Below are 25,405 nucleotides of genomic sequence, written 5' to 3' on the forward strand. Positions count from 1 at the left end.
AGTTACCAATGATAGGCTGGGGGAATTTTGTTGTTTTAAAGGGAATAAAAGCTTTATTTTTATAAAGCAATCTATTTTGAACCTCCCTCTTCCCTGGTACCTCAGTTGGTAAAGAATCTGCCTGCAATGCTGGAGACCCTGGTTTGATTTCTGGGTCAGGAAGATCTGCTGGAGAAGGGATAGGCTACCCACTCCAGTATTCTTGGGCTTCCCTGGTAGCTCAGCTGGTAAAAAAACTGCCTGCAATGTGGGAGACCTGGGTTCAATCCCTGGGTTGGGAAGATCCCCTAGTGAAGGGAAAGGCTATCCATACCAGTATTCTGGCCTGGAGAATTTCATGGACTGTATAGTCCATGGGGTCACAAAGACTCAGACACATTGAGTGACTTTCATTTTCCATTGGGGTAGCAAAGACTTAACTCAATCACTTGACAATTTCTTGTGACTTATTTGGAAGAGGTTAAAGTCAGGATAGCTTACACTTAGTGCCATGGTTGGTATTAAACAGCAATGTGAATGCTAAGCATGAGTGTGTGTGTGTTTTAACAAAATACGGGGGTGGTGGGATGAAACTATAGTTCAAATTATCTGGTCTAGCTTAACAACTCAAACAGACATTTCTCTTTTCTCATAGCTCTTGTTTCTTTCCTTTAGTTACAAGAATAACTTTGGTGCCATGTCTCAGAGGGAAGAATCTCTTCAAAGTTGTGTTATCTTTCAAAATATACCAAGTAGACATTTCATCTCTGGGGAAGGTGAAATATGCAAATTACTCTGCTAAAGGAAGTGCTCACAAATGTTTGAGTATGGGAAGACTGTGATCAAATGTATGTTTCATGAAAACGATGAAGAAGTAGTCATGGATTTGGAAGGGAGCAAAACTGGATGCAAGGAGGTCAGCTGGAATACTTTTTCAATAGAAGATATGATATGTGATCAGGGCTTGAACTAAGGTGATGATGGCAGAAGGGGAGATGTAAAAAGGTAGATGAGATACATGTAGCCAGCAATGAGCTAACTTGGTAATTAATTGATAGGTATAGAGAATAATGGGGAGGGGAAAGTTAAACATTACCCTGGGGTTCAAGTCTAAGCAATTGGATGAATAACACTGTAGAGATGATAGGAGAGAGTTTAGAGAAAATAAAATAATTCTATTTTGGACATGTAAAATTAGAAGTGGCTGAGAGAGAGGCCATATATTGGGCTGGTCAAAAGTTCATTTGGGTTTTTCTGTAAGATGTACGGAAACCCAAACAAACTTTTTGGCCAGTCCTATACAAAGCTGCTCAGCAAGTAGCTAAAAAAAAAGCTGAATTGGATCTAGAATAGAATCCAAGCTGGGAAATATTTACATTAAAGAGAGAGTTAAAGGTATAAGAAAAATGAAACAACAATGAATTCATCAACAAAGAATATGTGTAGTGAGAAGACAGCTATGGACAAGATCAGATAATGTTTAGGAGTCAGATGGTGCTTGCTTCGGCAGCACATATACTAAAATTGGAACAATACAGAGATTAGCATGGCCCCTGAGCAAAGATGACATGCAAATTTGTGAAGCGTTCCATATTTTTTGGCTAATTCATGTTGAGTTTTGACAGAAAACAACAAAATTCGGTAAAGCAATTATCCTTCAATAAAAAATAAATTAATTAAAAAAAGATGGAGGAAGTTAGTTACGAGGTCAGGAGTAACTGGAGAAAGTGTTACAGAGACATCTAATAAAAGTTATAGTGATAACAGAGTTACAGTAAAATAGTCTATGTCTGTGCTAATTCAAGTCATTAAACATGTGTGGCTATTAAGCACTTTAAATGCCTTCAGTGCGAATGAGGAACTGAATATGTAATTTTCTTTAATTTTAATTAATTTGCATTTCAATGGCCACATTCAGGGAATACCCAGGTTGTCCAGTGGTTAGGTTTCCATCCTTTCACTGCTTTGGCCTGGGTTCAATCCCTGGTAGTGGAACTAAGATCCTGCAAGCCACACAATGTGGCCAAAAAAACACCTGCCAAATGCAGCTAGTGGTTACCATATTAGACAGCAGCACAAGTCTAGAGAAATGTACTTAGTCCATCCAACAGCTGGAATAGCCATTTGTTGTTTAGTTGCTAACACATGCCAGACTCTTCGTGATCCCATGGACTGTGGCCCATCAGGCTCCTCTGTCCATGGGATTTCCCAGAGAAGAATACTGGAGTGTGTTGTTATTTCCTTCTAAAGGGGATCTTTCTGACCCAAGGATCAAACCTGCATCTCCTGCATTGGCAGGTGAATTCTTTACCGCTGAGCCACCAGAGAAGCCTGGAAAAGCCATTTACCAAGAAACAAAAAAACAGAAAAAGCAATATCTGGGAAGAAAACATGAAGGGATTTAATTCCCAGTCATTAACCAGATCCTTCATTTTTTTCCCCTTCAGCAAAGGGCAGAGTCCAGTCTACTACGACATCTACAGTAGCCCACAGTACAATAACACCAATTCTCTCTGTAGGACAAAATACAGACGAGCATGAAAAATGAATTTCAAGTACCCATCACATAGTTTTGTGGGCACAGAGAAAGCAGTGCCAATGATAAATGATTTGCAATGGATGAAAGATAAAAGTTCAAACTAAATTAGGTTCATCAGAGACTGAAACTGACTGAGTACTTCAAGTGAAAAGAAGAATGTCCATGGTGAATGGACAGGCATTAACATCCTTCCTGAATATGTTATCAAAATGCCATAGTTTAATTCTCATTTCAGATAAATGTCCTTGGCAAACAAGGCAGAAGTATAATAACCCAACAATTACTTCCTTGGCAGTCCCTTCACCATTGTGACCGACTCAATGATCACAAACTTGTTAGTCTTCCTGATGTTATTTCAGAAATGAGAAGAATGTTCATGAAGGATGGGATCTACTGAAATTTTAAAATGACCCATTTTAAAAATTGGCTAAGGTTTTCATTAGGTTAAATATGGTTATGAGTTATAACAAAAAATGCAATAAACCAAGAATAGGAGGAGAATGTGGGTGGGCATGACCTTAGAGACCATCTTAGTCTTTCTGTTGGTGAACATAATTATATTCTTCTGTATCTTGGATCATATTCCTCTCCAAAGTTCTGTTCCAGTTCTCCCACAGGAGTTCATCTAAAATGAAACCACACTTGACTCTAATCACTCATCTTTTACTTGACAATGAAAGACTAATGTTCCAACAGTTGGATGAATGTGGAAACTAATTTTTTAGCATATACAGACTTGGAGGTATAAGCAGAAGTGAGTTTTTTTCAGCATCTAAGTGGCTCTCCAACAAATCCAAAAACCATCAAGGCAAATCCAACAAATCCAAAATGGTCCTGAAAGGCCAATCAGATAACTCTAACTGTATGCATTTTATGTTTCTATCAGTGATCTTAATTTTTGGTCTTTCCCATTAGACTGTCAATATTTTCAAAAAAGGAACCCTATATTCAACTGCACTCTCTCTTTAATATCTCCAGAGGCTCTGTATATGCTATAAATGTGAATCATCAGTTATGATTATTTTATTCCATTGAGTCTCTATTTTCATATTCCATAGTAAGTATTTAACATTGGTTTTATAGCTTAGGTATAAAAACAAAACTTTAAAGTCATATGTTAAAACCAAAACTAATTGCTAAATAAACTAGCACGGTACACTTAGTTTCTTCACACTCCTATTTTGTACAAAAAGACTGAGTTTCACAGTTTTAAAATCATTTAAAATATGAATTTGGTGTTAGACTTCAATTTGCATGATCTCAGCAGATATTTTCAACAAAAATAATTGGGGCTTTCTCAGCACAAAGATTAGCATTATGTAAAAGATATCAAGAATTTTATATTTATTCAATGAAGCTAAAATTTCTTTGTAATAATAAGTCTCTTTAGCTTCCACATGTTCAAGTTACTCACTATAATGACCATCTAATATATCACAAGGGCTTCGTGGTAGCTCAGCTGGTAAAGAATCTGCTTGTAGTACAGGTAGACCCTGGTTCAATTCCTGGGTAGGGAAGATCTGCTGGAGAAGGGATAAGCTACCCATTCCAGTCTTCTTGGGCTTTCCTGGTGACTCAGACGGTAAAGAATCCACCCGCAATGAGCAAGTTCAGTTCAGTCGCTCAGTGGTGTCCGACCCTTTGCAACCCCATGAATCGCAGCACGCCAGGCCTCTCTGTCCATCACCAACTCCCGGAGTCCACTCAAACTCATGTGCATCAAGTCGGTGATGCCATCCAGCCATCTCATCCTCTGTCGACCCCTTCTCCTCCTCCCCCAATCCCTCCCAGCATCAGGGTCTTTTCCAATGAGTCAGCTCTTCACATGAGGTGGCCAAAGTATTGGGAGTTTCAGCTTTAGCATCATTCCTTCCAAAGAAATCTCAGGGCTGATCTCCTTCAGAATGGACTGGTTGGATCTCCTTGCAGTCCAAGGGACTCTCAAGAGTCTTCTCCAACACCACAGTTCAAAAGCATCAATTCTTCGGCACTCAGCTTTCTTCACAGTCCAACTCTCACATCCATACATGACTACTGACAAAACCATAGCCTTGACTAGACAGACCTTTGTTGGCAAAGTAATGTCTCTGCTTTTGAATATGCTATCTAGGCTGGTCATAACTTTCCTTCCAAGGAGTAAGCGCCTTTTAATTTCATGGCTGCAATCACCATCTGCAGTGGTTTTAAAGCTCCAAAAAATAAAGTCTGACACTGTTTCCACTGTTTCCCCATCTATTTCCCATGAAGTGATGGGACCAGATGCTATGCAAGACTTGGGTTTAATCTCTGGGTTGGGAAAATCCCTTGGGGGAGGGTATGGTAACCCACTCTGGTATTCTTGCCTAGAGAATGGAAAGAAAATCTATAGTGTCTAAAATTGGGAGAGAATTTTTCCCTTGTGATAAATCCAACTGAAGAGTTCAAGCACAGATTAATACCACACCCCACTGGAAATAAAGCTATCAATTAAACATTAATTCTTTACTTCAAGACCATACATCTGACTGCCAGAAAATAAATGGAAGTTATAATATATGTGAACAAATTCCAAGCATTGGTTTAAAAAATTCCTTAAGCTCATGCATCTTTGCCCAATTTACCTGCTTAGATTGCCCTTTCATAGACAAAATGGAACCTTTTCTTTTAGTAACTACGTCCAACATTTGAAAAAGTGACATCTACCCAAGCATTCAATAAATATTTTTAGATCAATGATGATGATATTTAAATCATAACAAATACTAAATTGTTCAAGTAATAATACTAGCTTATGCCTAGGCTGAACATTGTACACCCTCAAAATAGATACTACATGGAATCAGTATCCATTTGGCGTTTCCTAGTCATAACACTGAGAGATTATCGGGTAGAATTTTATGCTTTGAAAAATTTCAAAAGTCTCCCCCTCTCACCAAAGTCTCCCCTTCCCACCAAACTTCCCACCCTATATTCCAGTAGACTATACTTCAAATACCAAGAAACACACACATGCATACAAACATGCATACACATGCATTGCGGGAAAAGAAGAAATTCTTCAAATTCAACCTTTACCAAGCTGTTTTCTTAATATTCAAAATTTTAGCACCTAGTTTTATTGCCTCTTTCCTTATATTCAAACAAACATTGTTGTCCTTAAAATTCTAGTAAATGCTATACTGAAATTCTTTATAGGTTCAATACTGTAGCAGATTTGTATTATAATTTCTAAATATATACTTTCTTTTCTTAAGGGAAAAGTAAATTTCCTGGAGCCACCAATGTTGTCCATGGACCTATGGTTTATTTTGTTCAACAAAATGTGAGTTGAAGTGCTATGTCTTATTTCCATGCAGAAACTTTAAGTACCAGTTCATAGTTCACCAGGCTCTCTTTTCCCTGTGCAAGCAGTATTCAAGAAGAGGCTAGTCTGAGCTGTGAAATGAAGAGGATGTGGAGAAGAGCTAAAGCAACCCAGGATGGACATGGAACATGAGCACTGGACATGAGCATTATTAAAAGCCACTAACATTTTCAGGTTGTTACCACAGCATAATCAACCTTATCTTGACTGATAAAATCCTCCATCAAATAAAAAGGGGAAAAAACAGAACACTCACTCAAATGAAGACCTAACCAGCACAGAGTTTAATGCAACAACTATTTCATCAGTTTTACAGGTTGTACTTCTTCATTTCAGGAATATGAGGTGCTATGTCACTCCTCACAGAATGTAAGTCACTATTAACCTCAGATTACGTTCTACTACCTTCATGCAAATCTAGTCTTTTCCCATCTTGTACTTTAGAGAATTTTTACCTCATTTTTTTGCAGTTTGATTTATGCTCACTTGTCCTAATTACTTAATTCTGACCGGTTCTTCAACCTGTCCCTGTTGATTACAATTTCAATCCATTATTTTACTTGTGTCAGGGTCTAACTTTTTATGAATTACCTATCTAACATCAGTGGTTATTCTGACCCAACTCAAGAGGCCATGGTTATTAAAAACTACATCAGCAGTTGGGCAAAATATCTCAGAAAACCAGTGCCTTTTGTAAGTAATTAACTTCCAATTAAAATAAATAATTTATATTAAAAAAAATAAAAAGAGCAGTTCTATATTTTCTTTGATTTCTTGCTTTCATCTAAGGTAGGTATGAAATCTGTGTCACAGATTTTGTGTAATGATTCAACTATATAGTCCAAATAACGCATAATATGGTTTATAAAAATGCTAAAATATTACTATTCCTTCTTGTTTTAGTAAGTCTAGTTTCTACCTCTGTCTGTTGATACCACATTAGTTTCTAGCATGGGTTCTCCCACTATTATGAATGCACAGTGACCATTTTTGTTAATAACATATATATCTGATGTTTTGAAGAACAAGTCTAATCCTTTTGGAAATGCATTTATGACCCAAATAAACTATGAACTAATAGCAACAGTTGTATATTCAAAACTTCAGCCTGTTTTATAAAAGTGTGGGCTCTGGGCTGATATCACCTATAAATAGTTGGACCTCCTGATCCATTGTTCTCAACCATTCATACCGTAGTGAAGTGCAAGAAATCTACATTTTTAACAAGCTTCCCTGGGTGAATCATAGTCCTTGGACCAACCATTGGGAAGCACTGTTCTTGATCACATACATGTTCTTCCTACCTCACGTTCATCTCATTAAAGCAGTGTGACTATATCACAGTGGTTATCAACTTTGGCTCTATGTTAGAATCAACTGAGGCATCATTTTTAAAAAAAAACTGATTACAACCCTACCAAGAGAGTCTAATTTAATAGATCTTGGATGGGACCCAATATCTGTGTTTTTAAATAAAAAGCCTTTTACTCCATTCCAAGGTGAAGCCAAACTTGAGAAACAATGAGCAGGAAGTATTACAAACCATGTCAAAGCAGCTGGACCTAAGTCCTGGTCATGTCACTAACTGACCATGTCACTGTCCCTCTCTAAAATTCCATTTATCCATTGACAAAATTGAGATAATGATATATAGTCTACCTATTTCACCTGATTATTGTGAGGGATAAATCTGCTAAGTTCTAAAAGCATCTTGCCAACCTCAAAATAGAAATAATACCATTGCCTGCCTATTATACTTTATATAGCCCTTTTTTCTTGCTAATAATTTTGTCATAAGATATAGGATTTATCCAGATGACATGGCTTGAGGGAGGGGTTATAAAGGTGAACTGAAGAGCCAAGGGCAGAATATATTTCAATTTTAAAAAGCAGGTAGGGGGATAGGACAGGAAAGTATTCATGCAGATAGTTTAAATGGGAAGAACCAGGAAGCCTAGTGAGATATTTAGTTGGGTATGGAGGGCTGTGGGAAACAGTGAAACATTAAAAGGGAAATTAATAATTACAGTATTAATAACTGCCGCTTAGTGCTAGGGTAGACATTTCAAAAGGATTTAAAAACTTTGCAGATAGCACTTAACTAAGAGCAAGATACACAACAAAATATTTACAGAATCAGAACCAGTAATTTACCTAATCAAACCTTTTGATTTTTCCCTTTAGATACTTTGATAACTACTGCTTTGACAGTGCATAGTCCGATAATATCACGTTCTATATTATTTTATGGCTCAGGTTTTCAAATTTGCTATCAGATCAAAAAAATGGAATTTTTAAGCTACAAAAGCATTCTAAATGATACTCGGAAATGTATACATGGATTTATTTGGGGAGGGTGGGAAGCAGAATGGACAGCAGTAATAGGAACTTTTTTTAGCTTCCAAACCAACCCTCCCCTCCAAGTTTCTGATTCCTATCCACTATAATTTTTAATTCACCAGCTTATTCCCAGTTTCACAAGGAGACAAGTGCCATTAACACTGTTCCCGTCCTGCCCCCACCCAACTCATCTCCCTGGAGTTACAAGCATTAAAAGGAGAAGAAACAGAAGCAGCCTCAAAATATTCTTTAATTTATTTTTAACTGGATAATTGCTTTACAATGTTACGTCGGTTTCAGCCGTACAATGATGTGAATCAGCCATAAACATACAAATGCATACCTCCGTAGGCCAGCCCTAAGCATACCTCCCTCTTAAACCTTCCTCCCACCCCCACTCCCATCCCACCCCTGTAGGCTGTCACAGAACACCAGCTAAGCTCCCTGTGTTATATAGCGACTTCCCACTAGCTATCTGTTTTACACATGGTAATGTATATGTTTCAATGCTACTTTCTCAATTTGTCCCACCCTCTCCTTCCCCCATCGTGGCCATAAGCCTGTTCTCTATGTCTGTACCTCTATTCCTGCCATATAAATAGGTTCATCAGTACTATTTCTCTAGATTCCATATATATGCATTAATATACTGTATTTGCTTTTCTCTTTCTGACTTACTTCACTCTGTTTAACAGGCTCATGCACCTCACTACAACTGACTCAAATCCGTTCCTTTATATGGCTGAGTAACATTCCAGTATATATATATTTATATATCTGTCAATGGACATATAGGTTGCTTCCATGTCCTGGCCATTGTAAATAGTGCTGCTATGAACACTGGGGTACGTGTAACTTTTTGAATTATGGTTTTCTCAGGGTATATGCCCAGTGGTAGGGCTGTGGGATCATATGGTAGTATTATTCCTAGATTTTTAAGTAATCTCCATACTGTTCACCACAGTCAGTCTTAAAATATTAAGGACTGTATCTGTAATAAACATGACATACCTGGATTTTATCAACTTTGAAAAAAGAAACCAGTATTTTGTTTAGTTCTTTCTCAGGTTTTCATCAGCCTCAGAACTAGTTACAGTGATTACATTTAAAATCCTGTAACCCCTTTTTCGGTGAAATTTTAAAGAGAAAATGAATCCTTTCATTTTTTCAACATTTATTTGCTTGGCACTGGAGACACTCAGGTGCAAAAAAGCAGAAAAGTTGCCTTTACCAAGTCTCTTACAGCAAATCTTTTCTTAAATGGATTAGTATTACATTTGGCTTGATTCTTTAAAAAGAATCACCACAGTAGATTACAAATGGGAGCACACCAAGGATTCTCTTCTGAAAACCTGGCCACCTAAAAGGGTTAAGAATCGTGTAATCCCTTTTTCTATTTCCTTATATATAATAGAGCAATAATGCTAAATGTTCTATCTTCTTTGGGAGAATATTTTAAAAGCCTCTTGAAAGGTGAACTGTATAAGATGACAGTATGACAAAATGTAGTAATTCAGAAAATAGGAAGGCAATTAAAGTATATTACATAAATAAGCAATAAAACTTTGAGAAAAGGATGTGGTACATTTCTAAAGATGAGCATGTATATACTGTATAATCCAGCAATTATCCTCCTACATACATAGTTAAATGTAAGTATATATTCAAATATTCATGGTCAGGAAAATGAATAAACACTGAAGTATATACATATAATTAAGTATTATATGTATTGAAAGTGAAAGAACTACAGTCACTAAACAAAACATGAATTAGTTCAGAATACACTATCAAATAAAAAAGTAATATGCAAAGTGATACTATTTGTACAAAGCTCAAAGTCAAGCTTAACTAAATGAAATGTTTAGAAACTGTATGAAATTACAGAAAAAAAAAAAAAGAAATAATAAACACCCTTAGACGAGGCAGGGTAACGAGAAGAGCACAATTATAACTAAGACAATATTGGGAATGTTATAGCTATTAAATGGCCAATTTAAGAGTATTTATCTTTATGCCTCACAACATATATATGACATGAATTTCTTTAGGTTTTTAAATTTAAATTTAATTATTTTAATTGCAGGCTAATTACTTTACAATATTGTATTGGTTTTGTGTGTATATATAACATAAATTTTAAAATATAATAGTGAGAAAACAGATGTCTGAAAAATAGTATCTTGTTATTTACTACCTAAAAGAATTTGATTAGTATACTAATGGCACCAAGCATCCATTTCTTCTGATATTATTAATGATGATACTATTGAATATCTACATCTTTAAAAGTATCTTGGTAAGACGCTCAGATAATATGCAACACAGTCTAGGTTTGTAAAATAAACCTGTAAAAACAATCTATTTCATTTTATATGTTTTAAAGTTTTTTTTCTTTTTTTACAAAAAGTGTCAGAAAGCTGGAAGAATAAAAATTATGTCCAATATTCTAAATAGTACTTTCCTAAAGTCCTATTAGCATGTAATAATTTCATCACTTATTTACTTTTCGTTCTGATCCTTCAGAAAATTTGCAGCTATCAATAATCATTTTTTAAACATCAAGAATTTATATCTATTCTGATTATAATGTTATATCCCAGGCCTTAAAGGGATACAGGCACATACATAGAACATAATCTCAGCTTTGCAAATTTTATAAATTTTTGGTTTCATATTTGTTTTCAGGAAAAACATTCCTCAAGCTATCTGGGTCCTATGCTTAATAGTTGTATTATCTACTATCTGATTTATTATACATTAAGATCATAAAGAAAAGTTTAAAAAGATAATGGTTTGCTTCTCATTGTCAGCTAAAACAACTGAAGAAAACTTAAAGGAGTGAATAATGAACTAAAATATATTCCTTAAATATAAAATAAAAAAGAATCATCTTTCATATTGCCTTTAACAGGTATGCTAAGTAATGCAATTCATATTGTTTAAAAATTACATATAAAGTTTGTCCTGGTTTTTGGTCTGAAATGTCCCAGTTTCAAATCCCAAGAGCCAAGTCCAGTTTTCAGGTCACCTAGAATGTCTGTTTCAAGAAGGCTTAACCACTAACCCTTAGAATACAGCAAAAATAATATTGAAAGCCATGTTTGAGATGAATGATAGTCTACCTTGGCTGAGCTTTCATATGGTTTAATACTTACTACGTGAACCATAAAATATGTAGCCTGCCTACCCCAGTATACATGTACTCACTACTACTTGAATCTTGATATCCCTTTTAGAACACAAACTCTGTATATACACTAGCCTTTTACCTTTACCTGTTTTGAATTTTCTATTTTCAACTCTAGGTTACTTGAATATGTGGATAGGGAGGGCAAATTCACAAATAATCAAAATTAATTTCTGTATTCCATTTGAACATGGACATTTCAAAATATCATTCAGAATATGAAGCATAGTTATCGATCGCCTTAAATTCTAAAAAACATCTGAAATTAAACCAAAATCCTTTTTTAAAAAAATCACTCATTTTACATATAAAGAAGACTTTAAATGGGAATGTATAATGTTAAGACTAACAATAAAACTTATCACCCCTGTAAAAAAAAAAAAAATCACTCATTTCAGAACCAGTCTTTCTTCATTGCCACTCAATACCAAAAGTAAGCAGAGAAACACTCCTTTAAATTTTGTGTGAAACAACAAACTGACTTGAGGGTTTCCAAAGATCTTTTGCTATACAAGATAACTAAAATTGCTGTTTATTAAGTTCCCACTAAAATGCCAGATCATGAACTAGATCAATTTCCAATATTCATCGAAATTCACCTATAATAATCCAACAAAGTGATCCACCTTATAGATGAAGACAAAATTATGATATGAAGTAATTTGCTAAAGTTCATACTGTTTGTAAAAAGCAGAGCCATGATGAATTCATATCTGCTGCTGCTGCTGCTGCTAAGTCACTTCAGTCGTGTCTGACTCTTCGCGACCCCATAGACGGCAGCCCACCAGGCACCCCGGTCCCTGGGATTCTCCAGGCAAGAACACTGGAGAGGGTTGCCATTGCCTTCTCCAATGCATGAAAGTGAAAAGTGAAAGTGAAGTCACTCAGTCGTGTCCGACCCTCAGCAACCCCATGGGCTGCAGCCTTCCAGGCCCCTCTGTCCATGGGATTTTCCAGGCAAGAGTACTGGAGTGGGGTGCCATTGCATTCTCCAGAATTCATATCTACTTTATGTCAAAGCCCACTATACTATTTTTCCATAAAATAAAAGAGTAAATAATATAAAAGGTCAACTAGGAAGGTAAAGGAGGTAATACTCATATGGATAAAATATAATGAAGTTAAATATGATAGCTATTGTCAATAAACTTACAGGCCAAATTTTTTTTGTATAACCTTAATAAAACATTAAAAATCACTTCTAAGCCTATTTTTACAAAATTCCATAATCTTTTAAGTTTTTTTAGTATTTACAAATATATGCCCTAACAATTTAAACCATAAATACCAATTCAATTAAGTCCTTAAAAGGCTCTTATTTTCTCCTGGGAACTTACCTTGAGTAAATAGCAACTGGATTAAGATAAAACAAGTCAGATTAAATTCAAGCATGCATTCTTTTCAGAAAGGATTATATACTCAATATATTCACATACATCTTTATTTAAAAATGTATACTTAAGAACAACTCATAAGTAGTTTACTGATTTGTATTTAAAACAATGTAAAGGTAACAAAATTGATTAGACAGTATACACACATAATTTAGAGGAAGATGTCCATCAAAAAGAAATATTACTAATGTTGACTTCTGAAGATGATTTTTCCATTTTCTTGAATGAAGATTTAGAAAAAAAAGAAAATGAATTAGATAGGTAAATATGGGGGAAAATATCAAACAAATGAACTGGCAGAAAGTCAGAATAACAACTTAATTAAAAGACACATTATCAGTTCAGTTCAGTTCAGTCGCTCAGTCGTGTGTGACTCTTTGCGACCCCATGAATCGCAGCACGCCAGGCCTCCATGTCTATCACCAACTCCTGGAGTTCACTCAGACTCACGTCCATCGAGTCAGTGATACCATCCAGCCATCTCATTCTCTGTCGTCCCCTTCTCCTCCTGCCCACAATCCCTCCCAGCATCAGAGTTTTCCAATGAGTCAACTCTTCACATGAAGTGGCCAAAGTACTGGAGTTTCAGCGTTAGCATCAGTCCTTCCAAAGAACTACCAGGGCTCATCTCCTTCAGAATGGACTGGTTGGATCTCCCTGCAGTCCAAGGGACTCTCAAGAGTCTTCTCCAACACCACAGTTCAAAAGCATCAATTCTTTGGCGCCCAGCTTTCTTCACAGTTCAACTCTCACATCCATACATGACTACTGGAAAAACCATAGCCTTGACTAGATGGACCTTTGTTGGCAAAGTAATGTCTCTGCTTTTCAATATGCTATCTAGGTTGGTCATAACTTTCTTTCCAAGGAGTAAGCGTGTTTTAATTTCATGGCTGCAGTCACCATCCGCAGTGATTTTGGAGCCCCCAAAAATAAAGTCTGACACTGTTTCCACTGTTTCCCCATCTATTTCCTATGAAGTGATAGGACCAGATGCCATGATCTTCGTTTTCTCAATGTTGAGCTTTAGGCCAACATTTTCACTCTCCTCTTTCACTTTCATCAAGAGGCTTTTTAGTTCCTCTTCACTTTCTGCCATAAGGGTGGTGTCATCTACACTTATTATAGGAAAGACCATAGCAGTGGCACAGTTGCTTCTGGTGCTTAAATTGACATGGCAGTAACTATTCTTTAAGGTTTTCTGTATTTTTTAAACTAACAAGTATTACTATCTTATAAACATTTTTAAAGGACAGAAAACGTAATAACTGTGCATAAAGTTTTTAAAAAATTATCGCACATTAGTAAGTGAAAAAGACCATTTTCAAAATACTTATGCATATGTATATGCATGAAACAATGGGGCTAAGCCTCAAGTCTCCCAGGACTCATCATTCCCACCCTCTGTCCCTTGCCCCAAGTATTCTAAGTTCCACCAAAGTTGAACCTTGCAAACTGATACTTTTATGACCATTTCTTAACTATATGACAATCTAATTAATCATTTTTTTGTGTTTGAACTGGAAAAATTTTTAGATAGAATAATTTTAGGTTAAGCTGATACCCATTAGAGTAGGCATCATGGCAAGTATTTCAGTGCTGAGAAGTGCGTGGGTACCTGTCTCACTTTTCTGTTTCAGGTGCTAACAGTGCTCTAAATATCTGCAGCTTCAGTTCTTTGTAAGAATTCTTTCCATTTAAGATTTTAAAACCAGTTTCCCTTTTTTCTCAAATGTGTTATTATAATCAGTCTTATGTGGGAAAGAGGTGCTGGGGGAAGAATCTCTTTTAAAGACTTCAACTATAACGGTCTAAACCCATCACAACTGGAAATAAGAAAAACAGATATAGTAAGATTAAATAAATTCTTCCAAACAGAACTTGTTAAAATAAATGTATCTTTCTCCTTTATTGTTTGCAATACTTAAAATACAAGTAGCTAATATCAAAAGGCACTTTCCACTTACTTTACAGTACACCTCTTTGTGTTAAGAAGGGAAAAAAAATCTATTTGTGACAGTTTATTTTTAGATATTGATCATCTCATCTTGCTGCAAAGGGAATAAAAATAATTAAAGTTGAGTGAAAAATAATTTGAAGTACAGCATATTTCAAAGCATAACTATCATTATAACTGTTCAGATGAGATTTCTTGAAAGCCTAGTAATAAATGCATGCCCTAGATATATTTTTTTTTTAATCTACACTTTGCTTATTCAAATTGGCCTCTTTTACTGCCAGCTTAAGTTTAATTCAGTCTTTAGATACTGCATACAAGTCCAAGTGAATGCAATGTTTACTGTGTATTTAATGGCTGAATGAGACCATTAGATGGACACTGACTGTTTGTAAACTACAAAATTTATTTCAAAATATAATAAGTATTCATCTATGCTGTGCTCTTCTATCAAACTTAAGCAGTATTTCTTCAATGTACATAGCATTCTTTTCATATTTTTCTAACTCAAATTTGTTTTAGAAAATTTGAAAAAGACAAAAAAGTAGTCTAAATAAATTAGAATTACCCATATTTTCATCATCAAGAAGCAAACAATTAACTGTTTTATTTCATTATTTTAATTATCATCCTTTAACAGACAAGAGAGCCCAGAAAGACCTTGTATCAAAGATAAGTCATCACATAACAGAAGAAAACAGTAGATTATTTAAGGGATGATTTATAAACATTTATTTCATGACTATAATTAAGTTTCCTCTAAAAATATGTTTTGCTAGCATTATATAAAAGCATATGGTGTTTCTGAAGTTTTGTTCACTTTCATTCTAGCACTGGAAAATGGTTATGAGGATCAGTAATTTTAAGTAATGAATAAACTGAGATGCAAAGTGATGGGTATCTCTGGATATCTCTGGGGTTCTTAATATGAGTAGCAGAGATAGAACTGCAGGTTTTTACACAAGAGGTGAAATAAAAATGAGTAATAATTCAAGCATTTAATTCTAGACTTTTCTGGTAGAGCATAAATGAGCACTGCTAAACCATATAAGATCTGGGGCTCAGGTCAATTTATTTTAACAAGTAAGTAATGAGCACACATTGTTCCTCTCTTCAAGGAGATAACAATCTAAGGGAAGAAAGGTAAGTATGATTCACAGCAGAATATAACTGACAAGATATACAATGCATGTAAAGTAAGAGATTTCCATCTTTGCCCACACAACAAAGAATTAGATCTGAGAAATTAATAAAAAGGACAAAATGGAATCATATAAGATAATCAATGCAGAAAAAAGAACAAAGACCAGACTGGAGACAAAGAAGACAAACAGCAGGGTGGTATATTTAATTTAATCCCAACCACATCAGTTATTATATTAAATATAAATGGTCAAAGTAGGGGGAATACAAACAATTATGAGAAATGGTAAAAATTTCACAAATGAGGTGGTATTCCCTAGAAGCCTTAAAGGATGGGACATGATTTTGGTAGGCAGAGATAAAAAGATATATGGGGAATGTTCTGAGGTGGCCTCAAAACATAAAAAGATGAAGCTACAAGATCTATTTTACCAACAATAACTCATCCACATGAACTAGAGTACAATTAAGATACAAAGGAGAATTAGAGAATAAAATCAAAATTATGTTAGAACCATACTCAGAGTCCTTTGAATTCCAAAGAGAGGAATTTGTAATCAGTTTGGAGATTAGGGGAAAATTGCTGAAAACGACAGAATCTGAGCAGGGCTTTAGGATGACTAGTCTGAACGTGATCCATTCTATACTTGCAAGTAGATTAAACCAGAATGTCATGAAGATGTGCTTTATTAAGAAAAATTTACATCTAATATTTCCTTTAAAGTACAACAGAAAAGAGTTAAAGTAGATGAATTATGACATCAAGTCAGGTACATACTGGGATGGGGTAGGCAAGGAAAGAACCAAGAACATTCATGTACAGAGAACTTTCTGTTTGGAAACATTTTAAAAGTGACATGTGGAACAGGACATGTGATCGGGAAATGAGGGTGAGATAGAAGGAACAATGACAAACGTTATGAGCTACTGAACTTTAAAAAATAAATAAATAAATGGGTTATATCAGGGCAAAATGTCCTAAGAAGGGCAAGGCATCCTCTTCAAGACAGTGTACAGTGGGTGGAGGGTACAGCAAGTCCTTCTATGTCCTCAGTATACTTGGAGTATTTCAATTATTTGGGGATAATTTCAGTAATTCTGCATTTGTTCAAGACAAAATGTACTTAAAGTTCAAGCTGTAAAAACATCTCTCTCTATTCTACCTAATGTTTCCTGATCTGTAAATAGCAAAACTCAAACCCATTATGCCTTGAAGTAAGCTTCCTAAAGAGAACGTTGAGCCAAATAGTGTAGCTGTTAAAAGGTCCTGTTGTGAGCATGAGCAAGCCTCTGAGGGCAATATCAGAATGGCATATGTTTTCTATGAAGTAGATGTGTATAGCAGGTGTTCATACATTCTGGAAATGAGAACTGCGTCACTTGTTACTTAGATGGTAGGTTCTTAAAATAGCGGAATGGGTGGGTTAGTCATATTCTACACAAACTGCAGTTCCACCCCTGCACATGCCTCTACAGGAAATTTTAAGTCACTGGAAATCATTTCAGCCATTTTGAATGTAACATCTGAAGGTTATTGTGACAAAATTATGTTCTAGAACCTGTGAATTCTAAACATATAAAACTGTCCATTTTTGACTTCATAGGTAATGTTAAAAGAAATGTAACTTTTTAAAAGATGAGTTTGTTTAAATCTAATAAGATTATTTTAATATAGGAAAAAATTAGGTATGAATGAATTCAGTGAAAATGAATACACCTGATTCTCCTTCAATATTTTCAAGAAAACTTTTCAAAGTTGCCATTTAGAAGAATTGCAGTCTTTGTTTACAAGGCAACAATGGGCTAGTTACTCAAAAGTTAACCTTAAACTGGCTATCTAGATTCAGATGTTTAAAAGAGATATAAGAAATTAAAAACACCCACTTTCTGTCATAAGTATGCATGGAAATTACACTATTTTAGAAGGTGACATTAGATGGACTGCATTCTCAAAGAACTGACAATAAGTATGAGTTTCTCATGTATAAAAGTTAAAAAAAAAACTCTTAATTCTCCCATTTAATTCCACAGTATTTGAATTGTCTTGGGTCTCATGCATAAATGAAAACACTAAGAAATACATATAATATGATTATCACAGATCTTGTCATGTAGCAGACAATAATCATTTGCAAATTATTATATGTATATAATTATATACATAAAATGCAAAACAAGGATTATTTGCATATAGATTACTCCTGAACACATACCCAATATACTATGAACGATTATCATAGAAATACTGTACAGCAGGTACCCTTAAAGCAGAGAAAATTGTTTTCATAGTAAAAGAGAAGAAACTAATAGTCTGCTATCCATATCTCAAGTCTCTGGTCAAGTTTAATGGCTTTAAAAGTCACTTTAGAAAACATTTTTTTGAAGCAATGTCACTGATAATACAGAACTACAGGAAAAATTATCCATAAACTATATTGCTGCTTTTTCATTCCTATGCCCTAGAACAGTGTATGAGAACCAGAATCACCTGAAAAACTAGTAAACATTCAGATTCCTGGGCATTCCCCACAGTAAATTTGGGAGTGTGTGGCAAGAATCTGAATTTCTAACAAGTTTCTTTGTGATAATGCCACTAGTCCATGAACCACACTGGACACACTGGACTAGCACAGCTCTAGAACACAAGTCAGCAAACTGTGGCCCAGAGTTTAATTTAACCTGCTGCATGTTTTTGTAACACAAGTTTTATTGGAGCACAGCTATGCCCATTTATTTCACATACACACTGTCTGTGGCTGCTTTTGCAGACTAACAGCAGAACTGAGCAGTTGGATCAAACACCATATAGCCTATATCATAAAGCCTCCAAAACCTTAAATACTGTTTGGCCTTTCACAGTAAACATTTGCTGACCCTCACCCTCAAATGCCACTCTCCTCCCTATTATCCAGAAATCTTTGACATTCAGAAATAAAATTCACTGATATCAAATATGAAGACATGTGCAATAGTATTTCAAAGCTCATAAAATATTTATCATCTTCATCAATGTCTGTGACTAATAGCAATGAGTTACTGACTTTCTTACTGCTATGACAGAATGATGAATGTCTCTTATATTCCACAATTAAAAGTCACAAACTTAACTCTCCTTTCTATAGACCTGCAGTTTCAGAGAAATGGTGCTAATAAAATCTATATAGTACAACAGAAAATATACTTGAAACATTAAAATTTGTACTGATAAAGTTTCTTATTTGAGAAAATATAGGTAATATAGGAAATTCTTAATTATCCTTGGTAATAAACACAGGGAGTAGAAGGATAAGTTAAATCATTAATTTCCTCAATAATCTTCTGTATCATCACATTTTATCCTGCTTTACCTATTTCTGCATCACTGGATAGGTTAACAAATAATGAGAAAGTAGCAGCAGCATTATGTTGACATCAGGCTTCTACAGAGTGGTGCGTGCTGGCCTTACACCTCTCAGATATGTTTTGCTAGATTTAAACAGATTTTTGCAGTATATGTACTAGTCAATTCCTTCCTCTACCATTTCTTCATATCTTGTGACAGGATATTTGTATAAGCTGCTGCACTCCTGGACACATTTACTTTGGTGGTCCCTGGTTTAAATAATATTCAAAGTAAAAAAACTGGGTCATGTAAACAGATCACTTAAATGGTAAGTATAATTAAAGGCTATTATGTATATTTATTATGTATACCTATATAAATAAAACTGTAGTTAGTTGTATTAATAAGGAACTAATGGCATCTTAGAGCAAAAGTCTCAGATTGCTATCCAAATGGGGCAATTTAATTTTGTGAAAGCCAATATAGTTTATTCATCCCCACTAAAAGTGTAAGACTAACAGCCTCAATTATTATTGATATAATACTGTCTCTAGAGGTTCAGGTTACTTTTACATCTACTGATAAATAAAACCCTTGTTTACTGGGCTATTATACGCACAGTTTTCCAATGAATTATGTATTTGATTTCTAATGAACCATTTGCCTTTGAATGAGAAAAATCCCAAATCAGTATTTTATAAACGATTGCTAAATAGGCAAAACCAGTACAATATTATAAAGTAATTAGCCTCCAATTAAAATAAATAAATTTATATTAAAAAGAATATGATACTAATAAATTAACAGAAGGAAATTTTGCCAGTTAATACCTGTTGCACGATTGTTGTTAATTCCAAGCAGAGCTGTATGACATTATTCCTTGTAACTGAATAGTCTGTGACAGCAGCAAATGGTGATCTATAAAGGGAAAAGGAAAATTGTGATTAATTGGAACAGCTTTCGAAAGGTCTCCAAATACAACTGCGTAAAATAAGGTTTTGAATAATGTGAAATGAATTGTTCTTAAGATTACATAGCGATAAAAATACTCAGAAGGTACTTAAGGAAAAAAATTTAAGAGAAATGCTTGGAAGAGAATTAAATACAAGAAACAATGCTTGCTTTCCATTATACTACTCTCTCTTTTTTAGTTCTTAATACTTAAAAGTTCTCTGGTACTCACAAAGGCTCTTTACTACATCTAAAATAAAACAAAAAACGGCATACTTAAGCAAAGACATTTTGGGTTATTTTCAAATGAAGCTAACATTGTTGATTCCAGTATCATCTAGAAATAGTCACAATCTAGAGCTTAGTCTCATGACAGCTATCACTTACTGAGGACTTACTATGTGCCAGTTACTCTTCTAACTGCTTTACATGTACTAAATAATTTTTACAACTCTTATAGGCACTATTATTGTTGTTTGCTTAGTCACTAAGTCATGTTCGACTCTTTGGGACCCCATGGACTGTAGCCCACAAGGGTCCTCTGTTCATGGGATTTCCCAGGAATACTGGAGTGGGTTGCTATTTCCTTTTCCAAGACACTATTATTTACTCCCATTCTACATATGAGACACTTGGGGTACAGCAAGCTTAAGTGAAAACTAGTAAGTAGTGAAGCTAGTATTCAAACAGAAGAAGGCTGACTCCCAGATTCCACACCCCAGAGGTAAACACTGATATAACAACTGCTGTGAGTTTGAGTAGCTTTTCACTTGTACTAAACTAATGGCTTCTGTCACTTCACATCCTTTATCAAACAGTTTGGCATACAAATAATATATACACGTACAAGTCTTTGCTGGATAGCCGTGAAGAGATATCCCACGCCCAAGGTAAGAGAAACCTAAGTAAGATGGTAGGTGTTGCAAGACGGCATCAGAGGGCAGACACACTGAAACCATACTCACAGAAAACTAGTCAATCTAATCACACTAGGACCACAGCCTTGTCTAACTCAATGAAACTAAGCCATGCCTGCGGGGCCACCCAAGACGGGCGGGTCATGGTGGAGAGGCCTGACAGAATGTGGTCCACTGGAGAAGGGAATGGTAAACCACTTCAATATTCTTGCCTTGAGAACCCCATGAACAGTATGAAAAGGTAAAATGATAGGATACTGAAAGAGGAAGTCCCCAGGTCAGTAGGTGCCCAATATGCTACTGGAGATCAGTGGAGAAATAACTCCAGAAAGAATGAAGGGATGGAGCCAAAGCAAAAACAATACCCAGCTGTGGATGTGACTGGTGATACAAGCAAGGTCCGATGCTGTAAAGAGCAATATTGCATAGGAACCTGGAATGTCAGGTCCATGAATCAAGGCAAATTGGAAGTGGTCAAACAAGAGATGGCAAGAGTGAACGTCGACATTCTAGGAATCAGCGAACTAAAATGGACTGGAATGGGTGAATTTAACTCAGATGACCATTATATCTACTACTGTGGGCAGGAATCCCTCAGAAGAAATGGAGTAGCCATCATGGTCAACAAAAGAGTCCGAAATGCAGTACTTGGATGCAATCTCAAAAACGACAGAATGATCTCTGTTCGTTTCCAAGGCAAACCATTCAATATGGCAGTAATCCAAGTCTATGCCCCAACCAGTAACGCTGAAGAAGCTGAAGTTGAATGGTTCTATGAAGACCTACAAGACCTTTTAGAACTAACACCCAAAAAAGATGTCCTTTTCATTACAGGGGACTGGAATGCAAAAGTAGGAAGTCAAGAAACACCTGGAGTAACAGGCAAATTTGGCCTTGGAATGTGGAATGAAGCAGGGCAAAGACTAACAGAGTTTTGCCAAGAAAATGCACTGGTCATAGCAAACACCCTCTTCCAACAACACAAGAGAAGACTCTACATATGGACATCACCAGATGGTCAACACCAAAATCAGATTGATTATATTCTTTGCAGCCAAAGATGGAGAAGCTGTATACAGTCAACAAAAACAAGACGAGGAGCTGACTGTGACTCAGATTATGAACTCCTTATTACCAAATTCAGACTTAAACTGAAGAAAGTAGGGAAAACAGCTAGACCATTCAGGTATGACCTAAATCAAGTCCCTTATCATTATACAATGGAAGTGAGAAATAGATTTAAGGGCCTAGATCTGATAGATAGAGTGCCTGATGAACTATGGAATGAAGTTCGTGACACTGTACAGGAGACAGGGATCAAAGGACAAAAAAGATCTTCATGACCAAGATAATCATGATGGTGTGATCACTCACCTAGAGCCAGACATCCTGGAATGTGAAGTCAAGTGGGCCTTAGAAAGCATCACTACGAACAAAGCTAGTGGAGGTGATGGAATTCCAGTTGAGCTGTTTCAAATCCTGAAAGATGATGCTGTGAAAGTGCTGCACTCAATATGCCAGAAAATGTGGAAAACTCAGCAGTGGCCACAGGACTGGAAAAGGTCAGTTTTCATTCCCATCCCAAAGAAAGGCAATGCCAAAGAATATGCAAACTACTGCACAATTGCACTCATCTCACATGCTAGTAAAGTAATGCTCAAAATTCTCCAAGCCAGGCTTCAACAATACGTGAACCGTGAACTCCCTGATGTTCAAGCTGGTTTTAGAAAGGCAGAGGAACCAGAGATCAAATTGCCAACATCCGCTGGATCATCGAAAAAGCAAAAGAGTTCCAGAAAAATACCTATTTCTGCTTTATTGACTATGCAAAAGCCTTTGACTGTATAGATCACAATAAACTGTGGAAAATTCTGAAAGAGATGGGAATACCAGACCACCTGACCTGCCTCTTGAGAAACCTGTATGCAGGTCAGGAAGCAACAGTTAGAACTGGACATGGAACAACAGACTGGATCCAAATAGGAAAAGGAGTGCGTCAAGACTGTATACTGTCACCCTGCTTATTTAACTTATATGCAGAGTACATCATGAGAAATGCTGGGCTGGAAGAAACACAAGCTGGAATCAAGATTGCCAGGAGAAATATCCATAATCTCAGATATGCAGATGACACCACTCTTATGGCAGAAAGTGAAGAGGAATTCAAAAGCCTCTTGATGAAAGTAAAAGAGGAGAGTGAAAAAGTTGGCTTAAAGCTCAACAATCAGAAAACAAAGATCATGGCATCCGGTCCCATCACTTCATGGGAAATAGATAGGGAAACAGTGGAAACAGCATCAGACTTTATTTTTGGGGGCTCCAAAATCACTGGAGACGGTGAATGCAGCCATGAAATTAAAAGACGCTTACTCTTTGGAAGAAAAGTTATGACAAACCTAGATAGCATATTCAAAAGCAGAGACATTACTTTGCCGACTAAGGTCCGTCTAGTCAAGGGCTATGGTTTTTCCTGTGGTCATATATGGATGTAAGAGGTGGACTGTGAAGAAGGCTGAGCGCCGAAGTATTGATGCTTTTGAACTGTGGTGTTGGAGAAGACTCCTGAGAGTCCCCTGGACTGCAAGGAGGTCCAACCAGTCCATCCTAAAGGAGATCAGTCCTGGGTGTTCTTTGGATGGAATGATGCTAAGGCTAAAACTCCAGTACTTTGGCCACCTCATGCAAAGAGTTGACTCATTGGAAACGACTTTGATGCTGGGAGGGATTGGGGGCAGGAGGAGAAGGGGACGACAGAGGATGAGACAGCTGGATGGCATCACTGACTCGATGGACACGAGTCTGAGTGAACTCCGGGAGTTGGTGATAGACAGGGAGGCCTGGTGTGCTGCGATTCATGGGATCGCAAAGAGTCAGACAAGACTGAGCGACTGAACTGAACTGAACTGAACTAGGTTTATATTTTCAAGAATGTTACAGACAACAGCAGTCTTCCCAAGCAAGTGTTTTGCCACCAAATGAATTTACAGTGGCCATCCCTTGTGGCTCAGCTGGTAAAGAATCCTCCTGCAATGTGGGAGACCTGGGTTCAATCCCTGGGTTGGGAAGATCCTCTGGAGAAGGGAAAGGCTACCCATTCCAGTATTCTGGCCTGGAGAATTCCATGGACTTTATAGTCCATGGGGTCGCAAAGAGTCAGACACAACTAAGTGACTTTTACTTCCATTATTCTTTATCCTCTTTCTTATCTATGAATGCCAATTAGGTTTTTATGGGACCAGAGATTATATGGGAAGCCCAGTTTAGAGAAAACAAGAACACAAAAAGAAAAGATCCGGGGGTAAAAATCTAGTCAGATTAATTAGAACTTCAGTGCTTTGGATAACTCTTAAGGCAATTTATATAAAACTGCTTCCTGGTTACAATCTGAATGTCTCTCTTATAGAAAAACTCTAGAACTCAAGCACATCCCATTGTCATAGGGATCCATAGGAGAGGCTCTTTATTAAGTTAATAGTTTTAAAAATCGTATTTTTCACTTACCTATTTTGGCCATTCTAATAGCTATAGAGGGGCATATCACAGATTTAATTGGTATTTTCCCAAAGTTATATGTATTTTCCCTATGTATTTATTATCTATATTTAAGAGCTATCTAATTTCCTTGATAATTTTCCAGCTGGTTTAGGTAGTTTGTGTTTTTGAAGGAACTGAGTCATATCATCAAAGCTGTCAAATGTATTTATAAAGAGTTATTTGCAGTATTTCTTGTTATCCTTTTAATTTTGATTGACTTCTCAACATACTGTGTTTCCATTTTCATTCATTTAGTTCTTTGACCATTATTATTTGCTCCCTTCTGCTGCTTTGGGCTTATTTTCTATTTTAATTCTTTTAAGCATACTTAACATGAGATCTAACCTCTTAAAAATTTAACTGCAAAAGACAGTGTGGGGAAATTAAGAATATAGTGCCAGTCAGTCTCTCTCACCCCCTCGCCCCATGTTCTGTAAACAGTGGCTTCACACAGTTATGTAACAGCTGAGATCACTTATAGTACTGCACACACATGTCACAAGGTACTCAGTTGGTCAACGGGCTACCTTGTGCAGTACGCCTGTATGAGCTTCACCACGAAAGCCCTGGCTACTACAGCACTGGGGCTACACGGGAGTGACATCATGGGTATGTTACATGAAATTATCTTATGGCTACGTTGTGGCTACATTATGGTTATGTTATGGCTATTGCTATGGCTGCTGTGTCAGGCAGGAGAGAGGCTGTGTTATGGCTGTCATGCCAGCCAGGAGAGAATAAACACGTCTGCAGTTCCTATGGCTCCTCGAGTCTTCTTCCAGTCTCTTAGTGCCTA

General features: G+C 36.2%; 1 protein-coding gene and 1 non-coding gene across 2 annotated transcripts in view; one reads left to right on the plus strand and one right to left on the minus strand.

The window, feature by feature from the left end:
• The window catches only part of CNKSR2 (connector enhancer of kinase suppressor of Ras 2), a 281,300-nt gene that overhangs the window by 173,398 nt on the left and 82,497 nt on the right, over positions 1–25,405 (minus strand). The window contains exon 4 of the mRNA XM_052663048.1: positions 20,038–20,125. Within this exon, the coding sequence (XP_052519008.1) occupies positions 20,038–20,125 (88 nt within the window). The remainder of the gene's footprint in view (positions 1–20,037; positions 20,126–25,405) is intronic.
• LOC128070714 (U6 spliceosomal RNA) lies at positions 1,474–1,577 on the plus strand. The gene has a single exon (XR_008201684.1). It is a non-coding gene; the product is annotated as a U6 spliceosomal RNA (small nuclear RNA).

The sequence above is a fragment of the Budorcas taxicolor genome, chromosome X (assembly GCF_023091745.1).
Source record: "Budorcas taxicolor isolate Tak-1 chromosome X, Takin1.1, whole genome shotgun sequence".
NCBI lineage: Eukaryota > Metazoa > Chordata > Mammalia > Artiodactyla > Bovidae > Budorcas > Budorcas taxicolor.